Source organism: Tauraco erythrolophus, chromosome 4 (assembly GCF_009769465.1).
Source record: "Tauraco erythrolophus isolate bTauEry1 chromosome 4, bTauEry1.pri, whole genome shotgun sequence".
In the NCBI taxonomy this organism is placed as follows: domain Eukaryota; kingdom Metazoa; phylum Chordata; class Aves; order Musophagiformes; family Musophagidae; genus Tauraco; species Tauraco erythrolophus.
In genome coordinates this window covers 72,680,877-72,694,171 of record NC_141468.1, presented here as the reverse complement: position 1 = coordinate 72,694,171, position 13,295 = coordinate 72,680,877, and the positions used below count along the sequence as shown (strand labels likewise).

At 33.4% G+C, this 13,295-nt stretch overlaps 1 protein-coding gene across 1 annotated transcript in view; it reads left to right on the top strand.

Moving 5' to 3' along the window:
* The window catches only part of CCDC91 (coiled-coil domain containing 91), a 128,168-nt gene that overhangs the window by 76,986 nt on the left and 37,887 nt on the right, over nt 1-13,295 (top strand). The window contains exons 8-10 of the mRNA XM_086610468.1: nt 4,326-4,418; nt 4,597-4,665; nt 6,020-6,196. Coding sequence (XP_086466594.1) covers nt 4,326-4,418; nt 4,597-4,665; nt 6,020-6,196 — 339 coding nt within the window. The remainder of the gene's footprint in view (nt 1-4,325; nt 4,419-4,596; nt 4,666-6,019; nt 6,197-13,295) is intronic.

Genomic DNA, 13,295 nt, shown 5'->3' with positions numbered 1-13,295 from the left:
TAGATAGCTCAGAGTGGTGCCTTAAATCTCAACCTTGTTCTGTTGTTCCTTTATTACTGTTTAACAGAGAGAGGAAGGTGTTCATAATTTTTACTTGTGGAAACTGGAAATGCTGAATGAGATTCATTCAACTCTCATCCTTTCTATAGCTTTTATAACTGTTGAAAAGGAGAGAGGGTTATGAGTTTGCTTAGCTGTAGACATTTATCTCAGCATTTATGATCTTTAATTCAGCAATGTTCTGTATTTTTAAAAAGACCTTTACAAGCCAAGTAAATGAACCTAAAACATCCTTTTATTTCCTGTTAGCTAAAAATACAAGAGCACTTGAAAGCTCTCAAATGTATAAGTGCTAGAGTGAAACTGTCACCTTTACATGTTTTTAACCTTCAACTTCCTTTGATAACTTCATCTGAAAGACCAACTGAGGAAGCGCTGACTGTCGTGGTGTAGAACTGTAAGTTCATCATGGCCATTTAATACCAGAGTTCGACGTCATTCTGTGTACGTCTAGAAAATTAATGTACCTAATGCTTCTATATAGTAACTTCTACTTAGAAGGTATATGGATTATTTTTAAATCTGAAGTACAAAGCCAGTTTCCCTAATTTAAAGTTTCAGAAGGGTTACAATAGCTTGCCGTGCAGACACATTTAAACTAACGGCTTGGGATTCTATTCATATAACTATTAATAATTTCCTTTGCATTACTGCTTTTCTTCAAAGTCTGTCAGATTGCTGTCATTGTACAAAAATAGCTAAAATTTCCTTGATCACTGTCAGAAGAGGGAATGCACACAAACCTTTACTATCCATAACTTCCTATGTTTTCTGCTCAAGTGTTATGCATAACCTAAATAGCTGAGTATGCCTTTGAAAGATCTGTGCTTCTGTAAAAAGGAATTCAGATGACAAGTTGGTGCGTTCTTTTCTATAAAATGGCTTAATAATACCACTGAGCTCACTTTACATCACTTTAATAAGCACAGCTGTCAAGGAGATTCCGTGGCTCCGCATGAGGATTAATACTTCTGTGGGGCACAGTACCTTGGAAAAAATAACATTTCTTGATAAGTAATTAAATTGCATATTAATTACATACAGAATGGAAGCTTTCATCCTTTTTGTGTATCTAGGCTAACTGCAATATGGGCTTTCTGGACTCAAGACCTGTTTCAGGAAGAAGCAGTTCACGTAATATTTTATTCTGCTTTGTCTATTACGAGTTACTTATTCTTTTTGTATAATTTATGTAATTTAATAGCTTAAAGTACATTTCTCTGAAAAAGAAAACTATTTGGCCAAATATAAATTCTGAAGCCAAGTAAACAGTTCTCTAGGACTAGTACAAGAGAATTTGCTGTACTGGGTTGTATGGACAGCTGTTGCAACATTTGTGATGGTATATAAACTTTTGGAAGTTCAGATATGAACATAAGCATTTATGGAAGGATTATTCCACATGAAAAAACATTTACATTATAACAGAAAAGAACACACCAAGCTATTCACAAGAGGCTTACAATCTTGAAATTATAAATTTTACATTTCCATGAGAAATGAGGATGCTATATAGTGTAAAAGAAGTTGCATTGAAATATGCCAGAAGCCATTAGCTTTTATTTTGAAAGCATTTTAAATGTGCTCACAGGTAGTTACCTCTAGTATCTTGAATAATAGGAACCAGTGTGTTTTTGTACACGGATACATTTCTTAATACAATTCTTGGAATTTCTGTCAATTCCATAATACTCAAAATGTAGTACTGTATAGATTTTTCTGATCTACCAAGGAAATAGGAGATCCTAAGCTCAATGAAAGTAATCATACCGCAAATGGCAGTCACAGCAGCCTTCATTTTTATGGTAATTGTTTACTTATTAGTTAACCTTTTTTGTTGTTTACGTGACAAGCAAAAGCAGTATATTGTATTTTAAAGATTTCCCTTTCTGCTTCTTGAAGCAGGAAACTGATTTATCTTATACTGCTGTCTATATTTCCATTTGTTTGGTATCCTGTATCTCTATGGAACTGATTGTCCAGGTGTTGTTAAACTCCTTATTTAACAACCGACTGGAGCAACATTTTCTTGTTTTGCACAAGGAGTTAATCTCTGGATTTAGTTGTGATCTCTTCTTTGCAGTGGAGACACTTTTACTTCAGAGACACATTAAAGATCAGAACTTTTGTCAGGTTTCTGTATGATAAAAAAGTTTTGGCCCCAAGATCTGTATTTTTCAGAATTGCAGGTCTACCATGGGTTTATGAAAAGTAAACTGCTGTGTAGTGAGGTTAGGGTCATGCAGAAGGCTGTAGTCATGAAATTATGTCTTCTGCAGGGAGAATAGACATCAGTTGTCTCCATTGGCCATGTATATATGTTTTGTATTGTATTAATGCAAATGTCTGCATCGTTTCAGGACTTCCAGAATGGGCTTGAATGTTGTCTTATACATATATGTAAAATAAAATGTCTAAAACTACCCTGAAGTTTAAAGGCTGAAAATTGTCATTCCTTGGAGAAGGTTGTAAAATACATCTGGTAGCTGGCCCGTTATATCAACTTGAAATATGCAAACACAGTCTTCATATCTAATCTAGAAATCTGATAGTCAGAGTCAAACTGGAATTAACTGCCTCCAGGTGTTACACTAGAAATTCTAATCTTGCTGAACAAGTTGACTGAAATTCTATTGTAGGTGCTTTAAAGATACAGGTGATTTTCTCAAATGAGCTCTCCTTAGAAAGTCCCACGCGAAGTCTTGACTGAAGCAAATAAAGTTTCAGTCTTTTAATTGACATTACTAAACTTTGATTTGTGGCATATGTCTGATCAAATATTTGCATATGTTTCTTTTCTGTTGTGTCATTCTTTCAAATGAAAGTGAAATAAAAGATTTATAGTCTGTGCAGTCAGTCAAATGAAGAGTCAAATGGAGATCGTTTAATTAATAAAATCCATTTATTGTTTCACCTTTGAGTTACTGGGAAAAAATAATTTCTGTAAGTGCCCTGATAGTTAAAGCTAATGTCTGAAAATACTGAATCCACAAGAAAAGCTAGTTACACATCATTAAGTATAAACATGATGTGAATTTCACCACTCCTTCCACAGGTGTTTTCCATTAGAATATGTCTGGTCTGTTCAGACCTATTTTAAGTAAATTCACAAGGAAATGCCTCTTTACATGTTTATCCTGGAAGGGCAGATAGGTGTTTTATTTTTTAAAGCAGTCTAGAAATTTTCTATTCTATTCTTCAAATGAAAAAAATATTTTTCAGAACATAGTATTGCAGTTTGGTAATGTATTTCTAGCTGCCATCAGAGACACTTATGATTAAAACATAATAAAATTCATGAAACAGAAAGGACTGTTCTTTAGAAATGCTGGTGAAAGGAGTATTTACCTGCATAAGTGTTTGTGTAAAAAATTTTATGTTCGTTATATATACTTTTATTTTTATGAAGTTCTACCGTTACACTTTCCTTTTGGTGATCTTGTAAAATATTATGTATTGATACTATACTTTAAGGTTATAAGGTATCATCTCTTAAATAATATGTTAAAAAATATACTAACTTGCTAGCAATTATCTCAAGACAAATACCTAACATCAATGATTTCCAGGAATAATTTTTAGTTTTGAAAAACAGCTTAGGTCTTTCAGACAAAACCCACATCTTTCAAACACTTTACCTGGTTTAGTGAAAAACAGGTAAATGGGTTGTGACTAAGAATAGTGGCAGATTGTACATCTAAATATAGACTACCTGGTCACTTTACTTCAGTGTTCATTTTCTCCCTGAAAAAATGTTTTGGATTACAAGAAACTTAGAAGAAAGTATTTTCTTTTGCTTTCATTTCCTGGCTTTCAATGTTCATGGTATCACAAATGACTGAAAAAAATACATTTGCCTTCTGCTCTCTATGTATATAACTGAGAGGTAGTAAAAGCATAATTTAAATTCTGTAGCTATTTAAATTAAATGTTTAAAGTGTGGTGTTGCCTAGACCATCTTTATAAATTTTGTTAAGTGTTGCTTTTATATAGTGATTTTTTTTTTTTCATCTTGTTACTTAATGCTCTTCAGACTCTTCCTTCAGATAGGAAATATTAGCCAGGAAACTAAACATTTCTTATTATTGTAATTTTTTTCATGACATGAATTCATTTAAAGGAGTGCTGTATATGTCATTTAACTGAATCTACATTTTAAGACATTTTGTAAGCAACTGACAAACCTAAGTGTCTTGGATGAGTTCTTTTTGTTAGTTTTACTAGCAAACTGTGGTTACAGTACTAAGAATGTTTTCTCCCAATAGCATCAGCGACTTCTTGATATTTTGGAAGCAGAGAAGGAAGTGTTATCAGGAAAGATAGAAGAAGCTTTGATGCAGCAGTCACAAAAACACAAGGTATTGCTTTTATTTACAAAAAAAAAAAAAGGTCTCATCTGCATCATGGAGTTTATTGGGAATGATCCTGTCACAAATATTGACAGAAAGAGGAAGCTTTCTCAAGCACTTTGTTTGAAATTAATTTTAGCCATTCCTCTATTGTGTATTGCAGTTTAATTTTTCGTAACATTTACAGGAAGTGCTTGACAAATGTTTGGATGAAGAAAGGCAAAGAAGTAAGGAGGCTGTGGCAGCTGCTGCAAAGGTATCTCTATCTCGCGTTAAGTAGTAGACATGCAATGTGGATTCCATGTGTGTCGTTACAAATGCTAATTTCAGCAGCTCATTCTTATTTCATAGCTAAATTTGTCAAACTCTGTGTTCTTATCTGCGTTTAAAAGAAGCTATTTCTATAAATCATGAACATACCTGCTCTACCCTATGCCTTAATAAAGATAGTCTACGTAACTTCATACATATACCATCCAGTAACACAAGAAACATCTGTTACATGGTTGGTATCTAGGGGAAAATGTGTCTATAATAAACTATCTTAATAGGACATTGGTTTTTGAACTTAGATTTTTTATTATATTTTATGAATGTCTAAACAAATAATCAAGTCCCAATGAATTGCAAGAAACAGCTTTATTTATAAGTGTAGGTATTTGAGGAACCCAGTATTTTTTGCCATTGATAACTTCACTTGACCAGTTCCTTAATCACTATCAAAGGGCATTGGAATGACCTGCAAACTTATTAAAATTGAGGGGGGTGTGGGTGTGGTTTGTCAGCCTGTGTTTGTTTATTTGGAACTTCAGCCTGCTACTATTTATTTGTAGATATTATGCAATGATTGGCTTGCTGATAAATGTATTTGTGTGGCTCAGCATGTGTAGAGCTGTCCTTATTAGTTCAAATTCAGTATGTGTCTTCTGATGATTTAATGTAATGGTTGAATATAAACATTGAAAAAAAAACCAAAAAGATTAAACTACTTCTTGTAGAATGTATAGCTGAGCTTTGGGAGGGAAGACGCATTTAGTTTAAGTTTGTATCGGCTACTTTGACACAGAAAGCACTAAGATTGTTTTTAGACTTTAGATGCTTGTAGTTAAGAGCAGGAATATCTCATATATGGAAATATCAACAAGTGTGGAGAGGCCCATGAGGTGCCTATTCTTATGTGGTTTCTGCTGCATGTTTTTTGTGTTGGCATTAAGCAAACTAGGCTTTGGGCAACCTGGTGAAGTGGAGGATTTCCCTGCCCATGGCAGGGGGGTTGGAACTGGATGATCTTTGAGGTCCCTTCCAACCCTAACCATTCTATGATTCTATGATGATTCTATGATTCTATGATATTGTGTTTTCAGTAGGTGGGAACTTAAGATCCTTGATTATAACTTTCTTTTTCTTTCTGTAACGATGAAGTCATTGTCCAGTTGTAATAGCTGTTTGGTAGCACCTTAAGATAAATTTAAGCTTATAGTTCGAAAGTGAAAATATTCACGTCCCATATCGTGTCAGCTCATAGATCTCATTAGAAAAAGTAATATCTATGAGTTAGGCACTCATGTTGGGTATTTTGGTCATTTATTCATGCTTGATTTGTTTCAAAGGCTGAAAAAGAAGTAGTGCAGGAGGCTGTTCTGAAAGCAGTAGAGGAGGAGAGGAGAAACATGGAGAAGATTCATGCAGAAGAAAGAAAAATGTGGGAAGCAGAACGTGACAGACATAAAGAGAAGATTGCTCAGGCTGTTTGTGAAGCCATGCAAGAGCAAAGAAAGCATAATCAAGTTAGTATATTTTACCTTTCCTGGACTTACTTTGTGTGTTTTATTTTTTCTTTTGAATGTCTTCTCAATGTTGTGATAGATTTTCTTGTGACATCTATCATTCATCACGACACCTAGTTGATATTTGCAATGCACAGTGATCTCATTAGTTTATCTTCATCTAGACTATGTGTATGGAGAGAAGTTGGCACATATAGAACAAAATTCGTGTGACCTTTTCAGGTACATAGATTGACGTGAGATGAATTATGACCTGTAAGTGCCTGTTTTTGTCCACTGACTTCAAAAGGAGCCCAAGATGACTAGATCAGATGGTGACATTTATGTTGTAGACAGTTAGGTGACTTTCTTTTTTATACCTATGAAAAAGATGTTACATTTGTTCCTTGTTCTACTGGAATTCCATTCTTTCTCTTAGTAAAAAGATATTTTTCTAAGACGAAAAATAGAATAGGTACAAAATAAAGAGAGGGTTATAAATACTGGAAACCTAAACCAGTAGAGAACCAGAAATGTTTCTAGAGTTACTTTTTAGAGAGGTGCTTATATAAGGATAATTATATGTCACTTACCACAAATTGAGAGGGACATTCCCAGCATTGCTTTAAACAATTGTAGGAATTGCAAATTAAATATATTATAAAAGCAGTTAAATTACTTTTCCAAAAGTTGAATTTCGTAGTCTCTGATGCTGGAAATATTTGGGGGAACAGTCTGTAAATTCACTAATTTCTTGGTGCCATACTCGAATGTCATAGTCTGAAGAATTATAAACAAGATATGTTTCATTTGGGTGTTGGAATTTGATATTAATGTATTTTTTTATGTCTTGAATAACAACAGCAACAAAAAAGACTTTCAGAATTTGAAATCAAATAGAAGTAAAATAGCGTATCACAGAAGTTTAAAAATTAACTCTTTGGATCAGACCACATTTCTCTTTCCAGCATTAAGCAGAAGTATTAACCTCATACTTAATCCACTACACAAAAAGCTGGTTTTTGAGGCTAAGCCATTATTATACTCTGTGTTGACTACATTTCTTGTGTAAATAGAATGATTTTACTTCCTGTATAGCTTGTTTATTTCTTTCGAATGTAAAGGTATCAAGTGGCAAGATGTCAGGTTTCAAGACTAATTTTACTATACTGATAAGTCTGCAGGCACTCAAACTCTTCTTTACAACAAAAAGACAAGCAGCTGACTTCAAAGTTAAATTCGAGCTTAGAGCAATTGCTTGGGATTTAGTTAGGTACAAATCATTTTGACTATCCAGAATGAGAATTGATACCAGTAGTGTAGAGAATTTGTTAATAGGAGAGCAATAAAGTAGTTTTTTACTACAGTAAGGAAAAAGACAGCAATTTTATAGCTTGTGGAACGTGAAGAGATTAATAGGAGGATGACTATGGTAATAAAGTTTGAGGACAATTTTGCTGAATCCTGAAGATTTTTAGTGAAGGAGTCCTGTAGCTGGATGCATGAGGTCGGCTAGGATTATATATTTATGGATCTGGGAAGCATGTAAATTGTCCCAGAGGTAGGAGAGTGGTGGATTAAGCTGACATAGTGACTCAGGGTAGGTTTACCTTCCCTGTGGAGTGTACTGCCACAGTTTCTTGTTGTTGTTGATAATTGCCTTTGAAGTTGTCACAAGACAGGATGATATTAGAAGTTTAATTTTGATTGATGTTTTCTTTCAGACAAAGTCTTAATTATACTGAAATTAAGTTTTCTAAGGAAGAAATTCAGGCCTTTCAAAAGGACAGGTTTTTCAGCTCAAGCTGCTAGTTGGTCAAGTAGTTGGATAGTCTTGGATTATCTAGTGGTGTACTTGTGATGGTGTGTAGCACTGAGGTATTGGAGAGCGTTGTGATTGGTTCTCCTGTAAATATCTTGCTCTTGATGTAGTCATGTGACATGAGTTAATTCCATCTTTTTAAGTACTGAATAGCTCTGACAACTTTGATAGTAACAGGAATAATTTATCTTATTCAGTTATATGATGATTTCTCCTTTGAGTTAGGTTCATTTTTCAAACAGCTTTCCTTAATTTTCAAATAAAAAAAATTTCCTTTTCAATTAAGGAAAATGCAGATTTTTCTTAAGATTTCCAAAATTCTCTCACATAAATGTATAGCATATTTGAAGTTACACTTTTTATTCTCCAATTAATGAGTACAAATTCTTTGAGGAAGATGGACTTTCATGTAGAAATTTGTTTCTCACAGAAATTTTCACTTGTTACCTCTGCCAAAGACTTACCTGCCTCCTTTAGGCCATTATAAACATACAAAAACTACTAAGATTCTCTGTCTGACAACAAAAGAAGTCCTGCAGAGTTAATGTGCCAACTGATAGCTTATGTATGGTGTCAGATGTGACTTTGGTTTAGCAATGACAAACACTCGGGACTACAGGCAGTTTGTGTGTGGACATTAATTTTTCTGGGTAGAGCCTCCACTCAGGGTTGTTTCTTATTTATATTTTTTTACTATACAATTTCTCTTTCAAGAGCCATAACTGCACTATTGACTCTCTTGCGATCATTGTTTAGACAACATAATCTGTCAAGTCAGCTCTACAATGGCCAAAAGTAAAACATATAGTCTAACATTTAAGACAGTGAAATGTAGAATTGTGGCCATGTAACACTTGCCTCATTTAATTCTTTATGCTGTGCTGTATAATTCTTCATGCTTCCTGCTTCAAAATTGTCACCTGATACTATTATTATATTTAGTACCAAGTAATGAAACAACCGAGTGTAGTTGAATTTAAGAGAATATGCAAAATAATCTTTTGGTATCAGATATATAAAAACAGCTTTAAGAGCAGTACTGTTATTTCAAGAAAGAGAACACATGATTTTGGAACATAATACTAGGAAAAAGAAGCCTTACTTGTTTTTAACAAAATCTCTCTTCTCTTAGTTTATCTTGTTCAATTTATCACCGGAGGAAATACTCTGTGTGAGAGAAAGAAAAGACATTTTTATAAGTACTTCTCTATCTTTTTCGGTCTTGTATCACACTAATGATTGTCATAGAATTATAGATTAAAATTTAATTTTATTCTGCTGTAAATTAATTTGAAGATATTTGCTTTACTGATTTGAACCTAAACAAAGAAATTAAGCATAGTATTAAAGAGAAGGAGTTTTCCTTCATTGATACTGTAAGTCTGCAAAATTGAAAGATCAGAAAGGGACAGTGCGGTCTTCAGCAAACAGATGAGGCAGAATGACTTGCAGCCATGGCACCCATAAATAACTCTCGGAATAATTAATGGAAAAATTTGAGGACATTCAAAATTCTATAATTTTCTTTGAGATACAAATCCACTTTATAATCTGTGTGGTTTAAATATATTTTGATCTATGTCAGAGTTGAATAAGAACAAAACACAAGAAACTGATACCCCAATTTGACAGCCAAACAGGACCTTGAAAGAATCTAGTAGTAGAACTTAGGGTAGAGTGTCAGCAGACATTGAGACTGGTAACCAAGAACCTACAGTCCTGTCTTTAAGAAAAATATTTTCTGCCAAACGGCTGTGAATTAAGAACAGAGAAGATACACACCAATGTAAAACACTGAAACGTAAAACTAGATGTACCGTTAGGGAAAAGGACACTGTCATATGCTTGAAGCAGGAGTTGGTAAACTAGATGGGAGAGTCATATTTTAAAAACTGCAGCACCATTGTGTATCTGTAAAACATATAAATGATGAAAGTAAGGGAAAATAAATTTCTGTGTTGTAATAGTATGAATTTGTTGGCTTCTCCTTTGCCTACTAGACCAGAAAATATGTTTAGGAGTTCTGATTCTTTTTTTTTTTTTTTAAGAAGGAATTTACTATCCACTATTTTTTTTTATAAAATAAAAGATATTATTTTTTTCACCAGTTTTTAAACACATGAACTATAAGAACCTTGTAGATCTTGGTTATATATCAGAAAGCAATATAAAAACCCTTAAAATATGCTAGTTAACATTTCTTCCATCAGGCAATTTTATCATAAGAACAATAAAGCTTCGAAGATCACAGTTCCGATGAATCAGGTGGTGAGATTTCCCTTCATCTTGGAAATAATTTCTTTGAAATAAGCAAAGATGAATGTTTACTGTGCAGAGTCGATACAGATATTTTTTTAGACTCTCTTTGTTGTTGCAGAGTGGCCAGAAAGGAGAGCCATAGTGGATGCAAATCAGGAAGCTTTATGTAAATTTCTTCTACTTGTTAGATATTCATACTTGTCAAAACTTTGTCCTAAAAGATTGTCCTCAGTCAAATAGATACTGAGTTGACAGATAAGGAGATGCTACTTCCATGTAAGATTTATTTTATTAACTTAATGTTGCCAGAGAAAAGTCTGGAGACTTGGGGACAGATTAATAAATAACTCATGATTAATATCAAATATTTTGCTACCAAATATGAAAGAGCAGAGTAAAGATAAACTTACAGAGAAAGTGAGAACTAAGACATACAATTTTGGCTTGATGGATTAACCTTGATATACCCCTTCTCTCTTTCTTTTTTTTCTTTTATTTTTTTAAGAAATTAAAGGATTAAAGTAACATGAATATTGCATTTGTTTTCATGACAGCTTTTGACTGTTCCAGTGACTTGGGGTCTTTACTTAGAGACGTAGGATTTTTAATTAAATTAAAGATATTATTCTTTGATGCCTTATAACTCTGAAGAGATAAATGAAATATATTACATCACCAAGAAAATGGTGAAAGTTTTTCTACAGCACTGTCTCAAGAGGCTGTAAGGTATTAGAACTCTAAAAGAATTTCTTTGGTTGAGACTGGCAGCATCTTCAGGTTTTATACATGTGTTGTCCAGGTGCTTAGTGTTTTTATAATAGAGATTTTTTTTTTTTTTTAAGAAAATTCTTAGTTTTGGAGAGGATAGTCATTTGTTTAAATCAGGGAGAATAAACTCTCTTTCGTGAAGAAAATGAGTAGTCTTTTGATTAAAGATAATGTTCATTTGCACAGTAACCTCATGATCCTTTTACAACACATTGAAAAGTCATTATAGATGAGGAATTCATATATTCATCAGGCTAGATGTAACCTGGCATGTCTCCAGTAGTTTTTTTTTTCTATTTTTGATACATTGTATGGCATTTTTTACAGTGGCAACTTCCCTGCAAGGAAAGTTTAATATATCTGGTAGTTTTCAATGTTGAGAGGAACACTTGTTGAAATTCTTCCACTAGAATGCTTTTGTTGAACACTTACTTGAATAAAGAAGTGGTTATCTTCTAGATAAGGAGAAACTATAACAGGTAATTTGGCTGAAGCAGAAGCTTTTTCCCTAGAATTCAAAACTGCAGTGAAGCTCCTGGTGTACAAGTATAAATTTCAGTGAAAAGACAATGGACAGTGCTCTCCATTGTCATCTTCTTTCCGGTTATTTTTACTCTTTGAAAAAACTAAAATTCAAAAATTCTTTGGGCCTATAGGATGATGAGATCCAGACAATTGTGGATAAAACAGAAGGATGATATATTGTATTTATAATTAGTGGACAATGCAGTGTAGCTATACCAGTAGCTACCGTAGCTATAATGCTATTATGCACAGAGCTCTCTGCATGATAGTTGTTATCATTTACAAAGCTAAATACTCAATTACATATATAAGGTAAAAATGGGAGGGGGAGAGCGGTAGCAAAAGAAGTTAAAGAGAATTTATACCCCACAATTTTTGTTTTAAATAAAATTCATTAAAAGTAAAATGAAAGCTGGCAGCTGCAGGTTGAAGCCTGGAAATTTAGGTCCATATCATAACTTGAAATTAATAACTCTCCTAAAGCACTCGAAGCATAGAATCATCTTTGTCATTTCCTGAAGGCTTATATTTAAAATACTGTGTATAATCTGCTATAGTTTACCCTAATTCTCAAGGGAAAAAAGAGCTGGAGTTCATCGTTGCCGTAATCCACACAGCAGATACATTAGACACTCAAGTGTTCTGAAGGCTGCAAATAATTAGAAAAAAAAAAAAGCCTTTAACTTATTAGAAGAAATAACATAAACTCTGCTTCCTCTTGGCCATGAGCAAAAGCACTAAGGCAAAATGATCTTACCAATGGGAAAGTATTTGAGGAAAACTGAGGCTGCAGTGTTTCATTCAGCCAAGCCACAACTGAGATATACTGAGATACACAGAGAAAAAATATTTTTGCAGAAAAGTTAACTAAAAGGCTTATGGAAAAAAAAAAAAAGTGGACTTCCCAGTAGTCTTTGATGAGTAAATTTCTAAGCATTCAAGACAATTGAATGTGTTCACGCTCTTGAGGGTTCATGTGGTGTTCTTTGAAGTACAATAAATTTGTAATTTATGATCTTGGAATATATTAATGTAGTTTTACTGGCAAACATCTAAATAGTTGAAAAAAAAATGATTCTTCTCTACTGTATGGGATTTAAAGTATGTTTAGTCTTTTTCCATGAGTTTATGAATACCAGTATATGCCATTACTTAGAAGGTAAAAGCAAAATGTCTGGAACACACAGTGCTTAATCGCAAGAAATGACTGACTACTTACCTGCTACGTTATTAAAACTTTTTTGATATTCATGCTCATCTGCTTGATGGATTGCTTCAGTTGATAGTTTTGGCAAGCCTGAATCCATTTTGTATTGAATATTGTAATGATTTCCACGCCCGGTCATATGTAAGTGAACAAAAGATATGTAAGTGAAAATATGAAGGCATTTACTGTGTACTTGAAGAACTGACTTTTGCTTCTTTTCTGCTATTGCTTAAATTAACTGTTAGATTTTTGTTGAAAATGATTATTTGTCTAAATATTTTTCCTCATTGCCCTGTATTTGAGAAGACTGGAAGATCTAACAAGTAAAAAAGTTTGTCTAAAAGGTTATTTCCCACTCTAGCTTTCAGTCAGATTTATTAGCAGTAGAATGACCCTTTCTTAGTTCTATAACCTGTGAAAAACACTTTTTTTTCTCGTGTGTCAGTTCAGTAGGTGTATAATGAATACTTTAGAGCATAGTATGAGGGGAAAAAGAAAATATGTGGGGATTATACGTTTGTCTTATCTTTTTATTGTTC